We start from the raw sequence: 23,821 nt of genomic DNA on the forward strand, positions 1-23,821 counted from the left end.
ATGCCTGGTTAAATCACTGGAATAAGAAGATGCAGGGTCAATGACACCTGTACCGAATTACCACTGTTTCTTTTCCTTGTCTGAGTTCCATTCACTCACCCATCTTGCTTTTAACTGATTATTAACTATTTCCTGGCCAAGGCATTAGTTGACGAGTAGTGATGTTGTTACATCTCTTAGAGGAAATTGTGTTACAATAGCAGAGACTTGGGAATAATGACAATGTTTTGATGCTAAGGAATGACTGTGACCTTTCAATTTGTCCTTCTGCTTCACAGTATCTTTCTTTCCTTCTGGCTCAAACCAAGCTCTGTGAATGTAAAACCTACACCCCTCTCCCCTACCACATGCAGACACTGACCTACTGACAGAAGCTTCTTTTCAGCTGTATGATAGGGCTTTCTAATAAATGTTCCTAATAAATGCCCACCCCTCGCCCTGAACCAGCTGGAGTTTTGGGATGAAGTCACACTTAAGCTGCAACCCAAGTGGCTTTCTCTTTTTTCTGGACTGCTATTTCACTAGAGAATGAATCAGTGATGAATCAGCAAACTTGATGAGTGGTGATTCCTAGCATCCTATACTGTTAAAACATGAAACAAACTATGACACTCCTCTGCCTAAAATCCTTCAAAGTCTTCCTATTTTCATGGAATAAAAGATAAACTCAATTTATCCTCAAGGCCCCACATGCGGTGCCCTGCCCCGTTCTCCACTTGCATCTCACGCACTCTTTGTAATGCTGTCTTTTAGTTTCAGGAACTGAAAGCTATTCCTACCTCAGAGATTTTACAATACCATTCCTCTGCCTAGAACACTGTTCCCCTGAATTTTCAACTGACGGGAGTATCTTATGTTTCAGTTCAAATGTTACTTCCTCAGAAAACCTTCTATAGCAACTTCTAAATTAAACAGCTTTTCTTAAGCTGCATAACATGTATTCTTTTCTGGGTTTTTGCTGATGTAATATTTTTCTTTCTACCTAGACTGTGAATTTCATGAAGAGAAGGACAACAGTTCATTACCGACTACCTAAGCCATACTCCTTACGTGAGATGTATCCAATAAATATTACCCGAATATGTTTTTCTAATTGTTTCATGTCTTTATCTGATTCCACCCCCACCCCCACCCCATTCTCAATCAGAATGGGCACTGTTTTCAATATATAAAAAAGGGACCTTAGGGGGTCACAGCTCAGTGAGAGGCTATTTCTCTAATTTTGTATTTTTACTATATAGAATATAACATAGTTTTTAAAAACAGACTTTATTTTAGAGCAGCTGCATTATAGCAATATTTAGCACTGCTTCTTGTACTTTCAACATTCCCCACCAGAATGGTACGTTTGTTACTGTCAATGAGCCTACACTGACACATCATAAGCATCCAATCCATAGTTTACATTGGAGTTCATTCTTGGTGTTTATGTTCTCTGGGGTTGGATAAATGTATAAGGACATGTATCCACCATTATCATATCATACAAAATAGTTTCACTGCCATAAAAATCCTCTGTGCTTAGCCTATTCATTGCTCTCTAGCCCTTAAACCACTTTTTTTTTTTTTTAAAAAAAAACAACTGTCCCCATAGTTTTGCCTTTTTCATAATATCATCTAGTTAGAATCCAATAGTATGTAGTCTTTTCAAATTGGCTTCTTTCACTTAGTAATTTTCATTTACGGTTCTTGATATGTATATATTTTTAAAGCTATAATATTATCGAATTCAGCATTTCCTCAATGTATGTTTTATGGAAGGTTCCTGAGCCTCTAGGTACAAAGTGACCCACAGTCAATCACATTGGAAAGCCTAAGTACACTCTCCTTCTATGGGAGTTCAAGTTCATGATGTTCAACCCACTCACTGCCTCAGAAACTTTGCCAGTAAGAGACATTAATTCATTGTCACTGGCTGTGGTCCATGAAACCTTTTGGAAACCAGCCTTTTATCTTACTCCCTCCTCTGTTCTGATTCCTTCTCAGAGACAGTGACTCATTGTATTAACTTTAACTTTTTCCAGTGGAAATAGTACCAGAAAGTACTTCATAAAACAATAGTTAGCAATACCCTATGTTCTGTGCCAAATTTAACTGTCTACCTGTTGCTGTGGTAACAACACAAACAGCCAAACGCTAGATAACACAAACCAACAGGCAGAACTAACATTTATTTTAATAAATTCATGGTCGCTTTGAGAATACTGGGCATACTGATGGTAGCTTAAGTAAAGATCTTGGAGGAATTGTGAAATGATTACAGACAGGGTCAGTGGCTGAAAGTTTACCAGTGATTTATGCTTTTGGAGTAGATTCATATGTTTGTCCATATTACATGGTCATGGGTCATCTGAGTGCCTGTCAAACAAGCTGACATTGGAAACTGGCTAATATCTATATTTTGTGCAAGTATGACACTGTATTGATATTTCTGTTCAAGTTTGATAACTGGCTTATTCCCCACTTGTTATCTAAATGTTGAGACTCTATGTCATGTATTGGCAGTATCCCCAGTGGATAATATATGGCTGTGTCATACTCCTGAGCATGTCTTTTCCTTCTTTCGGCGGTATCCTTCTTTATCTTGACTTAAATGCCTATGTGTCTCTTTTCAGTGAAGCTTTCCTTGACTCCTAACCATCTTCTTCCCATAGAACTTTATCTGAGGTTCTATTATAATTCTCATCTCTCTCATGGTCTTACTAATCCTTGTCATGCTAGACTGCAAATTTCTTGAGGATAATTACAATGTCATATTTCTCTACTCCAGAAACTAGCCCCATGTCTGGCACATAGTTGGCATTTTATAAATATTTGTTAAATGAAAGAAGAAAAGAGTTAATAAATCAATCACTCAAGTATATAAGGCCTTGAAAATCAGGAGTTAATACTAACAATATGAACACATGCAAGTCTTGTTGATTGCTTTTTAGGCTCAATAAACATCAATTTGGTCGGCTAATACCTTCTAGTAGGGGCAATAACATAACTTAGACTTTTAGGTTTCCAATTAAATGATCAAAACAGACAATAACAAAAGCTGTGGTTGCTTCACAGCTTTTGCTATGGCAAGGCACATGTACAATTTTTTGTCTAATTAACTCCATTCACCTTCAGAAGGTTAGGAGTTGTTTCTTAATTTATGAAAATGATTTTAAAGTTAAGAAGTCTGAGGTTTAGGGAAACAATTTAGACTTTTGCTCTTGCACTTTTTGTCAGCACCTATGTACAACTTAGAATTTTTCTGAATTTCATTACAGGTCACTTATAATGAGTAGAGCAAAATAACTAAGACTCTAAAGATTTGAGATGATGATAGAGATCTTATTTTGTCAAATCAAGGAGGCAAAGGATGAGAATGCTTTATGCCTTTCCTTATTCCTCATATTTGTTTTCTGTTTCCCTGCAATAGCATATAAGCCTCATCGGAGCAAGGCTCCTGTCTCATTTGGTCCCTGCTATATTCCCGGTGCCTAGTAAATGCCTGGTACATGATAGGTTTTCAAAAAATATGCATAGAACAAGTAATAGTTGACAGATGTGATCAGAGTGGAGGAGAATGAGGACCCGAATCAGAGTAATGGCCTTGGGGAGAGCGGGGAGAAGGGGACGTGAGATCAGTTCAGAGGTAGACTTGACTGACTCTGGAACTGATTAGATGGGAGCACATTAGGAAAAGAAGGAGTTTAAAGTAGCAGCAAATTATGGAGCTTGATGGATTTAAATGGTGAACAAAGAAAAGTGCATTTTGGAGGGGAAGTTGCTGATCTCTGATTTAGGCATGTTGAGTTTGAAATTCTGGTGAGAGATACAGAGTAGACAGTTAATGTGAAACTAGAGCTTAGAAGGAAAGTCAGGGATGGCTAAATAGATGTGATAGTTGAAGCCACTGTGTGCTGGATTGTTAATATAAAGTTAAAAGAATGAAAAGAAACTACATACCTTGAGAGGCAAAGATCTAAAGTTTTTTCACTAAAAACTAGAGGTGTCATCAGAGAGGTAGTCATACAACCAAGAGTGTATAGGTTAAGAAATTAAATATTGGAAAGAGTCTTAGCAAGAGCACTTGGTCAGTGGTGCTAAAGTACAGAGAAGTCCATGATGTTTAGGACTGAAAAAAAAAAGATCGAATTCAGCATTTAAAACATTTGTTTAATATGAAGTTAGCAGATTCTGTAGACTAGTGAGTGATGGGCAAAAGCAAGATTGCTAGAGCACTACTCAGTACGTATCTAACATACCTCATATTATTATTTAAGCCTATAATAGGTATTCAATAAATACTTGAGAGTAGAATCAGAATTCACATCCTTTTTAGAAGCAGCTGTTTTTACTTTTCTCGATTCTCAGTACTTGCTAGATTCTCAGGAAGTTGCTGAGATTGTAGAGCTCCTTTAGTGAAGTTAAATCTAGCACTTCCCTCAAGTTGTGGTTATCTAGAGTTATCTGCCATGTGATTCATATCTAGTGTTTTCTTGCATATCGTACTCTAGGCTGCTAAGAACAGTCTGCTGTCGAGGTAGATCATTACATATATATATAAGATATATATATATCATCCATCCATATATATATTAGATATATATATATCATCCATCCATCTATCTTATCTATCTATCATCTATCATCATCTATCATCTATCATCTACCTAAGTGTATGAACTTAGTAAATACCTAAATCTCAAAATAATTTTGAAATTACTTTGTTTTATATAATTGGAAATTCCTTATTTCTTTTATAAATTATTTTTGGAAATTTGCTATAAATAAGCATTGCTGGGGTAGGAAGTGGACATGGGAATAGGGCAAAGGGGGTGCAGAGAAGAATCTAAGATGTGCTGTGTAAGCAGTTAGTGGCTGTCACCACTAGATGGTGACCTTGCATTGGCCTGGTAAATTGCCATTAACGAAGGGTGGCAGAAAGTCAACTATAGGTGGTTGAAACCTACCACAAAGAACTAGAGAAGCTTTTTGATGTTGGGAAATAAAATGGTTGATGAGATTGAAAATAATAAAAATTGAGAAATACCAGTGTCCTCCAACTCCGCATAGACTGTGATAGATTGAGAACACCTGAGCATTTGGCTAAAAACCTATAATGTGGGGAAATGGGGAAGCATAAAACCTGCATTCTAATTCAGCTGTTGCTATTTGTGTTAGGGGCCTCAGTTGGTTCATCTGTAAAATGGGAGATGATAATACCTAATTTGTCAGAGGCTAGGCCAGTTTTCCCTAAGACCTTTTTCTGTTTTACCAGTGAAAGAAAGAGGAGCTTTAACATCTCTTTGAAAGGAGAATAAAGAAGGGACTAAAGAATCTTGGTTGGTCATTGCATACTTTTAAAATTTTTTAACTTTGTTTTTTAGTCAGGTAGATGTAGTCTTAGTAGATATTTCTGTCATTGGGAGAACCATGGGTATGAGTTTTTGCTACAGGTTGGGAATAAGGAAGGGGATGGAGGTAAGGGCTGAGAAGGGAAAGTTCTTTAATGGTATTGAGAGGTGTGAGTTTGTCTGTGTGTGTCTGCCTGCCTGTGTGTGGGCCTGTGTAGGTCTAGAACCATAGAAAGGAGGAGAAATAGAAAATGCTCATTATTGCTGGTAATTATTTTTATTGATTAGTCAAGACATTCTCAGTGGTCTTGAATCCTCACAACAACCTGTGATAATGATGGTCTGTGTCCCTGCTTTTATAGTTGAGGGGATTGGGGGGGGGAAGTCTTGGGGTATTTAATATGTTTAAAAATTTATTTTTAGTCTCATCATTAATATAATAATGACAGCATTTTTATTTCATGCTTTTTCACAGGGACTTGTTTGAGGAACATTTTAACCACTTATCCAGAAGCGATTTGGCTTTTAAACTGATACTATTTCATTAGGAGAAAATAATGTCTCTAGGAGGCAAATTTCTGGGAGGCTCAAGTCATGGCTGCTTTTCTCAGTTGTCTGTAGGATACTATGCAAATGCTGAGTTGCCTTTGGCAGAGAAAAGGGGATTGAGTCTGTCCTTTGTAACCCAGAATTTCCATAATTGAGCCATGGAGAATATCTTGCTCTATCTTTTAGTAATTAGTGTTTACCCAGAATTCACTGAAGGAACTGGTTTATAGCCTTTCTGATATGAGAACCCATTAAAGATTCTTTATTCTTGCCATTATCTATATCTTTTTATTGAAACAGAATAAGTAAACTCTGCCAGATTTGATATCAGGGAGAGAAAGGAACAGGTAGAGAGCTATGTAAGTTTGAAAAACTACATTAAAAAGAAAGGTGAATTAGATGAGGATAAGGACGATGTATTATGCGATGTATTCCTATGACTGTCTGTTCAGTCCTCTCAGGAGTTATTGCCTTTGAGCAATTGTGGGAAGTCGTCAGAGATTCTCTTCCTAGTGCCTCTGGTGAGCTTTGATTAAGTTGATTCTGAGATTCTCTTTGGTTTGAGGATGGTCAGGAATGCTGTGCAGCCTGAACTAGGAGCTGGCATATTATCTGTCTCCGCATTCAGTCATCAGTACCCTTTTCTTGCAGTGTGTTTTTTAAAGTTTCTCTAGACAACATTTTTATTGTATAGACTTAATATACTTGAGTCTCATGTGGCTCTGTCTTTGCATGGAGTGGGCTTTCTTCTCTGAACCTAACACTGGAGTTGTCAAAGGAAAAAAAGATTCCGGATCTCAACCATTTTCATTAATTAATATATAAACCGTGAAAGAACCCTAGGGAGATAAGTGTGTTTGGCTTGCAGGGTAGGAGAAATGATGGACTAAAGAGGAAGAAAGCCAGGGACATCCAACGGATTAAATTGGTAGAGAGATTTCTAATGTGCCTTTTCTCCTCCCACATTACTCTGCTCATCCATTGTCTGCTTTTGTGGATGGGCAAGCAGCAGTACCAGGCAAAAGTGGTAGCACCAGGGTAATGTGAGGGCAGCTCCAGAGCCAAAGTGAGAAGCCAATAGCTAGAACACCTGTATGTCCCCTGAGCATTCCTTTATACTGTCTTCTCCTTCCATCCAGTGGGCTAGTCATTATATCAGAGGCTATGTATGCTTATAAACATGTCTGGAGATGAGGTGATTAGATGTTCCCTAGAGTCCAGAGGAATGCATGGTGGTGGTGCTGCTGGTGATGACAATCAGGAAATTCAGATTGCAACTTTTGAGACTTTCTACTTTAAAGACTGTTAGTTATTCTTTAACTCGCCTGGAGAACAAGTCGAGCCTAAGTTTTTACATCTATTCTAGGTAGGTATTATTTGCAAAGCAGTTGGTAGTCCTAAGGGAATAAAAGATGAGCTTAGAAGTAAAAATGGTGAGATGCATGAGGAGTGACAATTCTGTGAAAGAAATTTAACAAAACAAATAAACTAAACCAGAGGAAACAGAATGAACAATAATTTAACAAATAAACCTAGTAATTATCCTTAGAAAGAAGAATATTGAAAAAATTAAGCAAGGAGAAGCAGATAGTAAGAGAAATCAATTGGAAATATCAGGCACCTAAATATAGTTTTTGAAATAAAGAACTCAATGCATTGGCTGCATATGAGAATGGATACCCCCAAAGAACATATTAGTAGACTGAAATGTTATAACAGGAATTTTCTCAGAAGGCACTGGAAAAGGATGAAGAGATGGCGAGTTGAGAGATGTGAAGGACTGAACTAGAAGTGTAAATTTTCCTCAACAGAATCACAGAAGAAGAGAAAAGACCTTTAACTGAAAAGGCACAGAGAGTGCCGAACAGGAGAGGTGACCTCACACAGAGATATTCCACACTGACATTAAAGGGTATTGAAGAAAAAGAGAAAGTTCTAAAATATTTCAAAGATAAAAATCATATTACCCAGAAGGAACAAGACAGTCAGATTATAATTATACTTTATATGATTATATATATGTGTTTTATATACTCATGTATAGTCAGCAACTATACTTGATATGAGAAAGCAGTGAAATGATATCTTCAAAGTGTTGAAGAAAAGACAGTAAAACTGAAGTTTTATAATGAACGAAACTATTATTTAAATGTAAGGTTGAAATGAAGATATTCTGGAGCATACATTATCTCATAGTAACTACTACCAAGGATTTACTTTGAAAGACTCCTGAAAGATGTATTCCAGCTAGAAGTGAAATAAATCTGGGGGGAAGCAATTATATCCAGGAAGAGAGGTAAATAAGTAACAAACAAACACAGAATGCACATTATTTTGAGTAAAAATGATTACCTAAAAAAATTGACTATGATATTAGACCACAAAGGATTTATCACTAAATTCCAAAGACTCAACTTAAATGGACTCAATTATGAAGAGTTTGGCAATCAGAAATAACTAAAATCAACTTATGTGTTTATTGATGTTTCTTAAAGATTGCAGTGGTCATTCTTGTGCTTTTTTTTTTTTTTTTGTACATAAGAATAAGACTTTTCCTTGGAATATATTCCTAGAAGTGGAAATTCTAAGATAATGACATATGCATCTTGCTTGATATAGCCAAATTTATTTCTGAAGTTCCATGAATCCCTACCTGTGAACTAAAGTTGGGAATATCTTTGAAATTGCATTGAATTTATCAAATCATTTAGGGGTGAATGATATCTTTACAATACTGAATGTTCACATTGTTGAACATATTTTATCTTCATGTAGGCCTACTCTCAATAAGTTTTACAATATTTTTTTGGTGAAAGTCTTGCGCTTCCTTTATATTAACGCCTATGTATGTTACTACTGTGATGGTTTTCTTTTCTTCTACTATATTTTCTAATTGTTACTAAAGAAACACAGTCAGACTTCTTTTGTGGATAGTTAAAAATTTGAGGTATAATTTACATACAATAAAATGCACGGATTGTACTTGTTCAGTTTGATAGGTTTGATAACCACGTACCACAAGAATTACAGACTGCTTCCATCGCCATAGAAAGTTCCCCCTTTCCAGTAAGTGCCTTACCCCAAGACAACCACTTTTGTATTTCTATCATCACTCATTATTTACCTGTTCTTGGACTTTATATAAATAGAATCATATGCTCTTTTGTGTCTGGCTTAATTTATGTCACATTTTTGAGATTCATCAATGAGTGGTATGTATTAGTAGTTTATTCATTTTCGTGGCTCAGTAATATTCCATTGTTTAAATATACCAATATTTATTCACATTTTTCTGGACATTAGCATTTGGAAATGTTTTTGGTTTTAATGACAAGGCTGCTATGAACATACCTTTTTGTGATCTATGAAAAAATTTCTTGTATAAATACCTAGGAGTTGCTGGGGCATATGGTAAATGTGTTAGTTTTTCTCTTATTCGTTAGATTGTTTAACTTTTTATTTTTCATTTGTAGAAGTTCTTTATGTATTCTGAATATGAATCTTTTGTCAAATATATATATATTTTAAGAATAGTCTGTTGGTATTTGCTTTACATATTTCAGTGCTATGATGTTGGGTACAGAAATATTTATAATTGTTATATATTCTTGATGGATTAACCCCTTTATCATTATATAAATGGCCTTCTTGGTCTCTTTTGATTACTTTCAGTTTACTCTGTTTTGTTGTTGTAAGTATAGTTACCCCTGCTTTCTTTTGTTTGCCATTTACTTGAAATGCTGTTTTCATCGCCTTCATATTCAGTCTGTGTGTGTCCTCAAAGCCCCTGGAAAATTCTGTTCCTAAAGGTGTGATCAGAAGGATGCTCAGGAATGATAGTTGACTCTCCTCAGAGTCACAGCCACCTTCCTGTTAACCCCTAACTGGATCTGGCTTTATCTGGAGCCTGCCACAGCAGGGAGGTGGCATGTTCAAGGCACTTGCTGTGTGTGGTTTGTTTCAGTGTCAGCATCAGGGCCCCTCTGGCTCTGGCTGCTTTGATCATCCCTTACAGATGTGAGGCCTCATGCTCTCACAGGCCACAGAGTGACTGCCAGCAAGGGAAGCAGTAGGGTCCCTGAAAACCCTTCCTCTACCCTGCCGTGCTCCCCACTGTACCCCATCCCCTTCTGCTATGCGGATGCCATTGTGATTGCAGTTTGTATGTTAAAGTGTTTTTATATTAAATATGTTTTGTTGATCTAAAAATAAAAAGCACTTCCATCAAGGGAAAAAATCCAACCATGAATTCTTGGAATAGTTTTCTCAAAAGTGGGGATGCGGCAGGCACCAGTTCGTCTCTACTCCCTCACGCAGACCATCATTCACATCTACGGGACTCAGGGCAGGGTGCAAATGGAGACACTGGCCTGCAGCTTCTCCCTTCTCTTCCCTTCTGTATTCCATCCAGCATGCATGGGGCCACTGCAAGCTATACCTCTGAGCTCCATCAGCACCTTGCAAACAATAATCCTCAGGTTTAGTGGTATGCACAGGGGGTGTGGTTCACTGTAGGTAGGAAAAGGCAGATCCTGAATATTTTGGCAGAAGATTTTGGGGCCCTAATATCAATATGTCCAGTGCAGGCGTGGGTGGTCATGTCCCCGTGGCTTTGTGGACAGCTAGATTCCTTAGCTGTAGGTGGGGCATGGCAAAAGGAGGGCCCTGTACAGTGTGGTGTCTTGGGTAGGGACCTAGCTGCCCAACTTTAAGGTCAGAAGGAAAGGGTTCAAATCATGCAATAGTCTTATTCTTTTCACATAAATGAGCTCTTTTAGGAATGAACAAAAATACACTTAAAGATTATGCCTTTCTTGAGGAAATACCTTAGAGTTTTCCAACTCTTTTGTAACCACCTCAGCCCACAGCCAAGTTTCGCCCGTCAGTTGGGGCTCTCCTGGGTTAGAGTACACTTCATGGACTTTGTTTTTCTCTCCCCCTGGCTTTTGCTAAGCTCAACTGCATGCCAGTGAGGGTGGCCCTGTGCTTAGGATCAGGAGGTGTTACAGAGAAATAGCAAAATTCCTGCACAACCAAGTGCTGTACTGTGCTTTGTGACTCCATCTTCCTTGATCATTTGCTTAAACTCATGCCATCAGGCTTCACCATGATGATTGAGCACTTGATGCATGTGAATGAAGTAGCTGGTCAGTTATTGGTTCAGTCCTGCTACCAGAGGTGTCTGATATAGGCCAGTGCCCTTTATTTATGCTGACTCGTGTTTCCAATATCTCTACTTTTATGTAACTCCAGGAAGGGGACAGTAGGTGACTTGAGTTCTCATCTTACTCTGCCTTCTGTTAGCTGCGTGACCTTAGATAGGTCACTTAAACTCAGAATGTGATTTCTTCCTTTATAACAGGAGAACATGTCTACCTCACAGGACTGTTTTAAGGATCTAATGAGCCAGTGCAAGTTAAAGTCTTCTAGAATGTGTAAAGCCCATTGAAATTTAAGAGATTATTATCACTGCAGTGTGAATCATTTATCATATCCCTTACAAAGTGACAGCTCTGCAGGAGAGCAGCTTTGCTATAGAGGATGGAGAAATGATGGTGGAGGATGTAATGTGAGGGCTGGGGACATGGGGAAACCAGAGGGATGAGACTGAGGAGGATGGGGCAGAACGAGCTGTTGAAGGAAATGAAAAGTGACTAGAATTCAAGATCTAGTGTTCAATACTAGTCTAGGCAATCTATACACATTCGTTCTATTATGCTTACTATAATGTTTCAGATATTTTTCTACTTCACCTTCACCTTTTTAGAAGTACAGAAATCAAAATGATCTGGTTCCCTGATTTTTTTTTTTTGTCCTTGTCCCTTTCTATTCTCTCCCACCCCCTTTTCTCTGCTCCAGCTGCACCGACCTTATTTTTCTATAACACAACAAGCTTACCTTAGCCCGACGGCTTTTGTGTTTGCTGTTCCCTCTGCCTGGAATCCCCTTCCCTCAATATCCATATATCTTGCTTTCTACTTTCTTCCTGTCTTTAGTCAAAAGTCACCTTCTCAGGGAGGCCTTTAGTTTTCTCCTGACATTTCACATCACATCTTGCTTCCTTGATTTGTATTTTGTCATTAGCACGTGTCACTGTTTAGCATTCAATACACTTAATTTATTTAGCTTATATGTCTCCTGTAATCTCTGCTAGAATATGAACTCAATGAGGGCAGAATTTTTATCTAATTATTTACCACTGTTTTTCCAGTGATTGGAATAGTGCTTTGCTTATCATAGGTGCTCAATAAATATTTATTGAATGAGTGAATGAATGAATTGAAAAACAACTATGTGAGTTTCTTCACAGTTGGTTTTTGATTTCTATAAGTGGCCACCAGTGATATCATTTATCCCAACATCAAATATTTGCACAGTTCCAAATGCTTAGCATTATGTCTTTTGATTAGACTCCTTCCCACAAGTTCTTGAATTTTGATCTAAAGCTTTTCATTGAAACACATGGAAAATAAGCTGCCACAAGCATTCCAGACATTCTAGGAAGGAGGGCCTAGCACACCTAGCTGATTAACCCACAGCCCGATGTGAATGAAGGTCACCCTGGGCCATTTGCTGAGGAAGCACTACCTTGGCTTGTGGTATTGGGGAGCTTGGGCGGGAAGCAGCTCATGCTGTATTTGGAACAGATGGAGGGAAGAATTTTGTTGGGATTTCTGCAGGAATGTGGCCTCTAAAGTGTTTCCATCACTTTATAGACAGAAGCAGCATACTCTTATTGGTATTTTTCAAGTTTTCTTCCTCTTCTTCCTTCTCTTCCTCCCCCCTGCTTCACCTTATGGAAGTCAGGAACATATAGCCATTTGGTAGATTCTTTTTCCATAGACAGGAACTCTGCAGTATAGCTTCTGCTATTTATGAAACAACTCAGAATCTTCTGTACCCAGACCTCATCTTTATGCAAATCATTCCTACCTGGAAGTTTAAGTGACCCTAGCTAATGATACGTGTGGGGAAAATTGCCTGAAAATTCTCTCAGTGCTGAGCCAAAAATGCTTTTTGCATCTTTTTATGTAGACTATATCACTAAAAATAAGAGATTTTTACAATATTTTTCTCCCTTTGTGTTTAATAAGAAATGTCTCAAGGTTTCATGTTGTTAAGAAAACAGAAGAAAAGGGAGCAAGAGCACACATAGTGTTTTTACAAACTGAGATTTAGTGTGTTCTTATGCTCAGGGGCTGTGGGTAATGCTATTGGAGAGAAGAGATTATGAAGACTTTGGATCTTCATGAAAAGGATCAAGCTGTCCTTACATTGTCTGATGTCTGAAGTGAGGAGGCTTTGAAGACCTTTAGAAGTATTTTTCCATTATTCATCCTTTAAACCAGATCTTGGGACCCCAACCATGGTATGTGGAGTCCTGGGAAGTCTAGGACATCATGGTATGACCAGTGGACTTTTCTTCTGGTATCTAAGACTGAGCCTATTCGATGTTTTGAGTTGAACTCTTTGCAACAAGTTGAAAGGGTTTTAACACCAAGATGGGCAAGAACTAGCCCAGTGAGACACAATCAGAAGCTGGCTCCTTTCCACATTGCTCCTTTCTTTAATTTGCCAAGTGCATTTCTTTTATTTGTGACTTCTGTTTTTCCTAATCTTTTCTTTCTTCTCTCCCCCTCCCCCCACCTCTTGCCCCAAGCAAGGCATTTGTTGGGCAGTGTTTGACTCCAGTCAGTTGCCTTCAGATCTAGGCAACCTCTAGAGTTTGTTCTAGGGAGGAACAGAACAGACCAACATCAGGAGGAGGAGCTGGACTACAGGGTATAGGTAGAGGGGAAGAGGAGAAGGGACATGAGGACATGAAGTGTGAGGTGTGAAGGTGCCATATGTACCCTGACCGTGATCCCATGGGTTTATTCAGGTTGGAGGATGAGATTGTTTACCCAACATTCCTCCCACTGCAGCTCCCCCTTCCACCTTCCTGGCTGGCAAAGCTGTCCTGTTCCTATAGAGGCTCGATGTGGCAGAGATTCATTTTGCCACCTCTCTTGCAGCCAGACTAGTAATCCTGGACAATGGGTAGGACAGAATGTTTGCTGAGGGTCTTTGGGAAGGAAATTTTTTGCCTTTGAAAAGAGAGATGTGTGTAAGAAAAGATCTCCCTCTTTGTTTTTGGATTTGGTCATGCCTGCATGTGGCATTTGGAACTGCTACAGCAACTTGCTGCCATCATGAAGGAATCATGGCTGAACACCCCAAGGATGGCAGGGCAAAACCGTAGAAAGATCCTGGGTCCTTGGGACCCCTGAACTTCCCATCTAAGTCTGGAGCATCTCATGTAATTGACCTTATTGTTTCAGCTATTTTTGAAACTTCTGCTGCTTGCAGCTGAAAGCATTTGATGAGAATCAGCAATCACAATCTCATGTTTGGCTTTATTTAGTGCTTTTAGTTCTTTAATATTGTTTTGTAGTAAACAGATAAAGCATCCTATATATTTGTCTTCTTTCTCCAATGCCCCTTACCTTCCTGAAGTTGAATGTTCATTCCTTAAATGTCTTTATAAACTTTCCTAATAAAATAAAATATTTATGAACCCAAAGCTGTGGCCATCACACTAGAGTAAAAAAATAAGTTTCAGTGATTTGTTTTTGATCTTCTAGTGGATGCTATATGATGCTTGCCTAACTGAGGTTACTTCTGTAAGCTCTGTCACATCTTGGTTATACAATTGTATAAGGGCCTTTCTTCTTGTTTTACTTGTCTCTCCATGTATGTCTTCCAGAAACAAGGTCGGAAGGGTTCCCCATGTTTAACACAGGAAGCCCTGTAGCTCAATACAATCTCCAGTGCCATGGCCCCTGCCCATCATTACTGCTCCTATATGTGGCAAGATAAAAATTGGTTGTTAATCTGTGTACCCAGTTCCTTGTTTCACTCTGCTCTCTAAAAGCTTCTGGATTTACTCAGTTTCTTTGCTCTGGCACCTCCAAGAAATATCCTATATTGTCTGACTGCTTCTTGGGATTTAGTGAAAGAGAATCTGGAAGAAATGGGTAAGGAAGGCAATATGAAAGACTGGCCAGGATGGGACTGAAGGAGGTAGGTGAAAGTTTGAGGAAATAGACATGCGACCAGGTCCAGTTAAGGTCACGGGGTGGGAGGGAAACATGCAGGGCTAGCGTTCACCCACTTTGCACCAGGATGGCCAATAGAGTGTTCACAGCCAGTGCTCATTCTGAGAGGTCAGCACCTGGGCTGTACCAGTTGTTAATATTTTGAATATCACTTCTGGAGACATGGGTACTTTGAGAAATCTCTGGAAGGTATTGGCCCTCTTAGTGTTTGAGATTTGAAATAAAAGTTTTAGAAAAACAACAACTTGGGATAACATTTTGAAATTTCTTTTGGTTGTGTATCTTTGGATTTTTTTTTTTTTTTTTCATTTGGGTCACCACTCTGGTACTGAAGCCCCACTTTGGGAGGTGCAACCTAAATCACTTTTTAGGTGGAAGAGTGATTGATATACTGGACTCCAATTGTTTCTATTCAAATACAGGAAATGCAGGGAGTGTTTTTTCCTTAACATTTGTCTAAAGGGTTTAGTTACCTATAAATATGTTTGTTTATTTGAGAAAAGTCTTCCTCTCTTACCAGGAAGTATTGTAGTGCCAAAAGTCTTTCAGGCTTCTCTTGGTGTGTATTTATCTTGGAACATATTCTTGCCTCTCAGAACCACTCTCTGTTAAACTAGTGTGTCTTCAACAGCTATGTTGTGAAATAATTAATATTGTATCCTAATTTTAATTTAGCTGTTACTTGCTTTTGAGTCCCAATTCAGAAATACATTCCCTCTGGCCACAAAGAAGAAAGAAAAATGACTGCAGACAGAGCTGGGACAGCCCAACGGTGTGGCAAACTGGTATGGGAACTGGGGAGGAAAATGCTAAATGAAAGTTTTTATTTTCATATTGTTCTAGTTCAGTGCTGTCCAATAGAAATACAACATAAGCCACATACATGACCCACATATGTAATTTTAAATGTTCTAGTAGCCACATTAAAATGTAAAAAAAAGGTGAAATTAATTTTTAAATAAATTTACCTCAATATGGCCAAAATAGTATTGTTCTAATATGTAATCAATAGCAAAATTATTGAGATATTGTACATGCTTTTTTTTTCTTTGTAGTAAGTATTTGAAATCCAGTGTATCTTTTACACTTATGGCATGTCTCAATTCAGGTGAGCCATATTTCAAGTGCTCAGTAGCCATCTGTGACTACTGGCTATACTGTATTGGACAGCATAGCTCTAGATTATTTCTAAGGATGATCTGTTTTTCACTTGATGCTCACAATAGATCAAGATGGCTCCAGGTCACATAGGCAGAGATGATTTCTTTCTTTTGCTCTATGCGACTTCCTTGTTAATGCATTTGGGACCAATTTTTGAAATGTTTGTGATAAGGCAAGAGGAGGGAGGATTGGCTTCAGTGTGGAGAGGAGAATACTCTGAGAGGAGACTCAGAGCTTTGTGGGCTGGCCGTGGCACAGGGCTTGGTGAGGATTTGTGGTTGTCGTTTATTATTCAGATGGGGCCACTTACGAAAATACATATGAGAAGTATAGTTATCAGGAACGATATGTTGTAACAGAATAAGTTCTAGATCAAGGGTCAGGAGAACTAGCCACTAGTTCAGGCATTGGTTTGGGAGAAGTAAACTAATATTCATTAAGCCAGTTACAGCACTAGGCATTGTACACCCATTTTCTTATCCATTTCTTAAAATTAGCCCAGTAGTTTGGTATTATAATCGACTATAGTTTACAGAAGAAGAAACCTAGCATAGAGAGGTAGAGTCATGGCTTGTCATGGAGTCAGAAGAAAATCTCAGCTCCAATTCCAAAGCTGCTTTGTTCTTAACATTATAAAACATATGCATCCATATAGTAGGTTGCATCTTATATCATTTAGGGTTCACTAGGAAAGCAGAACCAGTCAGGCATGCAAATTTATATGTACGTGGCATTTGTTACAGGGAATTAGCTTATGCAATTTGGAGATTGGTTAAGCAGTCTCTGTAAGGATATTGTCTTTATATCTGATTCTGGAGCTTGAAGTCCACAGGGCAAGGGATCACAAAGGCAAGGTCATGAGCATTCTGGAAGCCACAAACATGAGATGGAGCCGCACAAAGCCTAACTGACCCTTGTTTCTGTTTTTGTTGCCTCTCACATTGGAGATAAAAAAAAGTATTCTGTAGAAGCTTGGGTTCGTCATATGGAACTAAATACATATACCTGGCTTAGGAGTCAGGGAAACTAAAGGAGGATCCAGGGGAAGGTGAAGCACTTACTGGCCCAGATGGTGCTTCATAGCAATGAGCTGAATCAGCAGATTGGCAGTAAAGGGAATGAATTACAAGTTGCTGCAAGTTTTCTTCTGCCATCCAGTTTTCCCAAGAATCTTCCCAGTGACTAATCCTAACAAAGAGAGTGAATGACAAATAGCTGCAGCTTTCCTTCTGCCTTCCTGTTTTCCCAAGAATCTTCCCTGTGGCGAATCCTAACAGGAAACATAAGGGAATTCTGGGAAATGTGGTTCCGCCTATCCAAGTTGACACATGACAAAGTCACCACGTAGGTGCTCAATAAATATTCGTTGACTGGATGAATGAGTGAATGACCATATATTGTGCTGCTTTTCTTGGAAGTTCTTTGGGAGTCGTAACACCTAATCCTGGCTCTGCCTTTTACAAGACAAGCCAGTTTGAATAAGTCACTTAACCTCTTGAGTCTTAGTTTCCTCATCTGTAAAACTGTGAGAATAAGTCTTCTTCTGCCTATTTAATAGTACTTCTATAAAGATCTGTTGGGGTTGATCTAAACAAAAGCACTGTGAACATCATAAAGTATAAAAGAAATGTGATGTGGTATTGCATTATTTTAATTATTAATATTGGTATTAATACTTCAGCTTTCTAATCCATCCCATGGAGTTAATAGTTCCTGGCCAATTTACCTTATAGGTATGCCAGGAAGATGAAATTAGATGAAGTATGTGGAGGTACTCTGTCAGCTATGCCATTGTGTATTCTTCAAAGGCAAGACTTAATTATCATTCAGCACTTGGATACATTTACAGTTGTATTTTAGTTCTTGGCTAAATGGCTTAGAGGGACAATTGTATAATTGGAGCCATTAGTAACCCTGGGAGCTGGAGAGCAGTGGCCATTTCTTGGATGGTAGTTGTGGACGGTGGATGAGGTTTCTGTCTTATAGATCTGGGCTTGCATTTTATAACAGCCAAACTTGCTTAGCAGAATGAAGAAATCCCTGCGGAAGTTCTTGGTGAAGATGGCATAGAGGAAGGGGTTTGCACAGGAGTTGATGGGGTAGAACAGGACCAGGAGGATCTTTGACTTGGACACGGTGATAAGGGGCACCTTGAGGGAGGCAGAGATGGCAAAGAAAGAGATCGGCGCCATGCAGAGGAAGTCCGTGAAGATGAGCATGGCCATGCGCTTGGCGATTTTGGTGTCACTAGAAGAGGACGCAATGTTCGGGTTCCTCACCGTGAAGTAGATGTGAGTGTAGCAGCCACAGATGACCACAAAAGCCAGGACATTGAGCACAAGGAGGGACATAACATACAGCTGAGACAAGGGGCTGTCAATATCCATGGGCAGGCAGATGCTCACCTTCATGTAGCTGCTGATGCCAAAGATGGGGAAGAGGGCTACTGCAAAAGCAAAGAGCCAGCCTACCAGCATGACACTGGTAGCATGGCGGAGCTGCAGCTTGCATTCAAGCTGCATGGCATGGGTGATGGTGTGCCATCTTTCCAGTGTGATGGCTGTCAGAGTGTAGACTGAGAGCTCACTGGCAAAGACAGTGAAAAAGCCAGCAGCATCACAGCCTGGTCCAGTTTGCCAGTCAATGGCATAGTTGTGGTACTGGCTTTTGGTGTGGATATCAACGGATGCTATGAGTAGCAGATAGATTCCAATGCAGAGATCGGCAAAGGCCAGGTTACACATAAGGAACCGGGGAACTGTGAGTTTGTATTGGCTGGTAATAAGAATCGCTAGCACTATGATGTTCCCAGTGATGGCCAGGATGCTAATAAACCATATCAAGATTCTGAGAATATCATACCCCATGATATCTTCACATGGATTGAATGCATCTGGCTTAGGGGAGCAAGTCACATCAACCACTTCATTGCATAAGTCATAGTCAAATTCACTGTACATCGTGTCAAATCCTTTGGTGTAACCGGATTCATCATCTTTTGCCAAAGAGACTCTCTGACCCCTAGCCTGAGTCACATCAACTTCTTGCCTTAAAATAGATTTGTTGCAAATTGGATGAAGCTCAGAGCTAGAAAAATATAAAAAGGAACAGAATCAATGTCCTAGATCCAGAATGTCAAATACATCACTGTCTTTGCACAGAGTAGAAATGATGGGGTTTTTTCCTGAGGTTCTTTTTATTTTCTACCAGTTTGTCTGCCCTTGAGGCTAAGCTCAAGGGTTAATGCTACTGACTGTAAATAAACAGAATGACTTGTGTATATATTCCTAGAGTTGGATGGCCCACTGGGGAAACCATTTGGCCACAACCTGAATGTGGGAAGGAAGGCGCCTGGGACTAGCTAAACCTTTCCTATTAAGTGCAAATAATTTACAGACCTGCTATCAACTCCACCCTCTCCTCCTCCCACCTCTCAACATGCCCGAGGCAGATCTATCCCCATTCTTCTACTCTGTACTTAAATCTCTGGAAGATCCGGACAGTTTTCTGACTTAAATGAGAATTTATTTGCTTCTTTTATCTACATAAATGGAGGATCAAAGTCTGTAGTTAGTTGCCAGACAGCCCCTGTCCCTGGTTCTTTGGTACTAAGGCTTCTGGGAGATCTGCTAATTTGCTGGAAATGTTACTGAGGGCCCTGTTCTTTATTATCTCACTCTCCAGGGGCCACAGTAGGCCTCAGGCATGCGTTTGGCTACAGGTAAGCCTGGTTCTCTCATAATAAACAGCTCTCTAGTGAGTGCCCGAAAGAGCATACGCAGGTTGCAAGGGGGCCTAATTTATTCCGAGATTGTAAGTCATCTCCTGGGGAGCTGGCTCTTCTTGGGCTCACTTTTCTGTTTTAGTTTTCCGTTTAAGCCCAACTGTACAAGAGGCCTTGTCAACAGAATAGAGGCACTTTCAGAAGGGATTTGAATGACAGCCAGATGATAAATATTCTATTCAGACAGGTGAATAGTGCATGTAGAGACAGAGAAGGTAATAGTTCTTTTTTGAAGCAAAGACATCAAAGGAATGGGATCTTTCACACTAGGTCTGTTTTTGGGTGGAAAAAAAATCTCTCTCTCTCTCTCTCTCTCTCTCTCTCTCTCTCTCTCTCTCTCTCTCACACACACACACACACACACACACACACACACACCCTTCCTCCCTCCCTCTCTCTCTGGGAGGGTCAGCTCACAGCAATGTTAAGTGACTGCATTTCTCTCAAACCTTACCATAATCCTGTATGAAAATGGGCAAGTGAGTGTTAAAACTCTTCAAAGACCCCTCAGGAGAGAGTGGCTGAAGCAGTGGAAGGGATAAAGGTACCATTTGATACTGAAGGATGAGTGCTGTCTGTGTGTCCCAACTTGCATGAACTGAACTTTTCCCCATCAACCTCTGTGAGGAGGGTTTGTTAGGGAGAACTCTTCTCCCCTTTTCTCTCATCAAAAAGTGAATTGAATTGGCAGGAAATAATTTTCTTTGGGCCTAAGGGACTCTCTATTTTTGCTGGAGGATGTGTCATCTTTTGTTTCAGCGACCGATAGGGCTTCTCACATCAGTCATGGGTTGCACTAAGGGGGCTAAATAATTAACTTACATGTTATTGAAAATGCATAGAAAATCTTTTGGTTTAGTCAGATCTTCCCAGAAAGGTGAGGCAAGTTCAGAGATGGGCATAGAAGGGATGAGAAAATCACTCTGTGGTTTTTAATCTAACTCCTGACTCCTAAACCCTGTCACTGGATTAGCGATAGCTCAATCTAGGAACAGAAAGTAAGTCACCTAGCACCTCCAGACTGCAGTTCTGTTCAATGGAACAAATTTGACTGAACCATCTAGAGAATGCCTTCATTTCTCAGGGCTTGTGTTGGCTTCTGTGAAGACTCCTATTTTTGATATTACTACCAACATAGTTTAAATATTGGTGCTTCCCTTTCCTGAAACAGAAGTGACCCAATGGTATGAGTGGGAAAAGGTAAACAATGTATGTCTCTGAGACAAGAATAGAAAAATGGAAACAAAGGAAATAAATTCTTGCTCCTGCAGTCTCTTAGCAAAGCCTAGGTATCAAAGAGTTGAGAATTATGTTTAGGGTCAGCTTAGAAGGTGGTAGGTACTCTTGGGCCATGATAAACCAATGAACAGTTATTTGGAAAGTACATTGTGGAGTGGCCTGGAGCCTGAGCTTTGGAGACAGAGCAGAGGGTTTGGAGCTGAGTTTGGTTGGTGTTGGTCAAATTATTTATTGTCTCTGAGCCTTGGTTTTTGCCTGTGTGAGAAGGGAATAAAAATAGCTCTATTACCTTTGTGAGAGTTAAATGAGATAAAGGTGCAGAGTATTATAGTGCCTGGAGGTGAGCATTGTGCTAATATCAACAATATGAAAGCAAATGATGGTGGTTACTTATTGAGTTCATGTTGGGGCCTAGGCCCTGTGAGGGTACTTAGATGCATATGCCACGGTGCATCAGTTTAAAATCTAGCTGTGAAGAAAAGGCCTAAATAAAAGAAGTGTTAAATGAGGAAAAAAACCATGCAAGCTACATATAGAGCCACAACAAGGACATAACTGGTTCAATGACAAATGAAGGGTGCGGTCAACAAGGTCTTTCGGTGAAAGGCCAGGAGGGCCATTGGCCAAAACCTCAGAGTCACAAGGGCCTACCATTTACACTTTGGTCATTGTTTCCAAATAAGGGTTAGACAGATAATTTCATGATGCAACTTTAAACTCGAATCTCATTGCAAAACCATACTTATGGTATACAATGAAATGACACCATTTAAAAAAATCCTGTGATTAACTTCTGAATAGCATAACTATTTTGCTTTGTGTTGTGTGTGTAAACTTGTTAAATATAATGACTAAACATCCACTGCAATTTTCTTTTTTGGCATGTCTTAGGAGAGGTGTGGGCCTCTCCTTTGCTGTACCTGTCGGGCCCTGATGGCAAGTTACCATAGAGATCTAGCGGATGAGAGCGGAGTGGTCTGGGGGACTCAGGGAAGGCTTCAGGCTACAGCATAATGTAAAGCAGACCTGGAGGTTCCTGGTTGGGAGAGCCCTGAGGCTGCATCTACATTACAGGGGGCAGCAAGACCAGAGGAATCATAGCGACATGGTAAGATAATATAGTCCCTGTGGTGTTGACGCTGGGCCAGACAGTACACCACGTGCAGCTCTTATAGTGAGCTTGCCATCCTTTGAGATTGCTCCTGAGCGATATTCAGCTCCAGGGTTTTGGCAGTGAATTGGTGGTATATTTCTTGCCCTGACTGGAGTAACTCTTGTGTGGAGCACAAAAGAGGCAAGCCTCCTGCCTCAGCAGAAGCCCTTAAGAGTTTTAGTTACCAGGAAGAGTACTCCCTGGCCCTGAAGTTAATCTGTGAGGAAGGCCCACTTTTTGAGAGTTTCTCAGTGATGCATGAAAATTCTGAAAAGTGGCTCTCATTTCTGCAAATCTTTCAAATGGGTCTGAGTGCGAACTCCTGGTTATTTCGAAACCATTTCAGGGTATGTTTTGATTGTTATTTTGCTTTTGAGCAGGGGGCAGGTGAATGCATGTTAAAGGTTGAATAACAGAGGAGACTGCGTTGAACAGGTCAATGCATGTTAAAGGTTGAATAACAGAGGAGACTGCGTTAAACTGAAATATCACAGGAAAGCTGTGTTAGTGCCGAGCTGCCATGTAAGAGTGGTGACAGGGCATCATCTGATTGAGTGCACTGCATGGTATAGACGGTATCAGTTCAGGGGAGGGCGAGAGCTTTGAGGACTCCTGATAGCCAGTGAATTCTGTCTCTAGTGGATCCTTCGAATGTCCAGAACATGCACAATTTCTAAAGTACTCCCTTTTCACTCTCTCCAGATCCTATGATGATCTCAGCTTTATAACCAGTGACCTGTTAGGGCTTGGCTCTATTTTAATTACCCTCTTTAATCCGGGTGTCTTTGAATCTGAGCGACCTTGCTAAGATTCAAAGGTAGATTAGAGAGGCTTTGAGCGGTTGGGGTGTGTGCATCCGTGTGGTGTTTATGCTTCTCCTCTCCAAAGGTGGCTTTGATGGTCCCCGGGACATTAACAGGGTGTGGAGTTTGGGTCATGAAGGATAAATCCATTTTGGTACAGAGGAAAAAGAGAACAAATATTAATAATCAGCTGTGAGTCAGGCCCTATGCTTGGTGTTTTTCATGTTATCTTATTTCATATTCGGTAGGTGGTCTGCCACATAGGTAACCCTCTCCTGTGAGCCCATTTTCAAAGAAATTAGACACCCTCTATTCTACTTAGGCTTTGGTCTAGAATATGCCTAAGGGCTTTGTCAAGGAGATCTCTCTGCAAGTGGATTCTCTTCATGCCACAGATATGTGGAAGTTGCAGACCAAGTTCTGCATTGGAAAAATCCCAAGCGGACTGAAGGGGTGGGCATGGGAAGACTCACGTTTGCCGTCTCCAGTTTGCAAAGGCACAGCAGTGGCTGGGGTAGGTGAGGCTGGCCTCCATGAGTGCCACAAAATTGTCCAGACTGGGAAGCTTTTTTAAGTTGTAAGTCGACCTGGCCCTCAGCTTCTTAAGATTTTCTAAGCCATAGCTAGGCAGGGAATGGATCCTGGTTCTTGAAATATCTCTATAAGGAGAAGAAGTAGGCATAACTCAATTACTATGAACC

At 39.9% G+C, this 23,821-nt stretch overlaps 2 protein-coding genes across 12 annotated transcripts in view; one reads left to right on the forward strand and one right to left on the reverse strand.

Annotated features, from left to right (window-relative positions):
* GTF2A1L (general transcription factor IIA subunit 1 like) overlaps window positions 1-23,821 on the forward strand; it is a 495,737-nt gene that overhangs the window by 208,409 nt on the left and 263,507 nt on the right. Inside the window, exon 10 of one of the 6 annotated variants that reach the window (XM_016137130.2) lies at window positions 987-1,564. The exons of the other annotated variants lie outside the window; for them this stretch is intronic. The gene's annotated coding sequence lies outside the window, so the exon portion shown is untranslated. Of the gene's footprint in view, window positions 1-986; window positions 1,565-23,821 lie in introns of those variants that run through there. 6 annotated transcript variants of the gene reach the window in all.
* The window catches only part of FSHR (follicle stimulating hormone receptor), a 150,405-nt gene continuing 141,852 nt past the window's right edge, over window positions 15,269-23,821 (reverse strand). For 4 of the 6 annotated variants that reach the window (XM_016137117.2, XM_016137115.2, XM_016137116.2 and 1 more), the window contains 2 exons: window positions 23,594-23,779; window positions 17,980-19,228 (listed from right to left, as the gene is read on the reverse strand). In XM_016137117.2, coding sequence (XP_015992603.2) covers window positions 17,998-19,228; window positions 23,594-23,779 — 1,417 coding nt within the window. In that variant the 3' untranslated portion in view covers window positions 17,980-17,997. Of the gene's footprint in view, window positions 19,229-23,593; window positions 23,780-23,821 lie in introns of all 6 variants that reach the window. The other 2 variants (XM_016137114.2, XM_016137118.2) reach the window with 2 other exon arrangements.

This window comes from Rousettus aegyptiacus, unplaced genomic scaffold (genome assembly GCF_014176215.1).
Source record: "Rousettus aegyptiacus isolate mRouAeg1 unplaced genomic scaffold, mRouAeg1.p scaffold_m13_p_7, whole genome shotgun sequence".
Taxonomy (NCBI): Eukaryota; Metazoa; Chordata; class Mammalia; order Chiroptera; family Pteropodidae; genus Rousettus; species Rousettus aegyptiacus.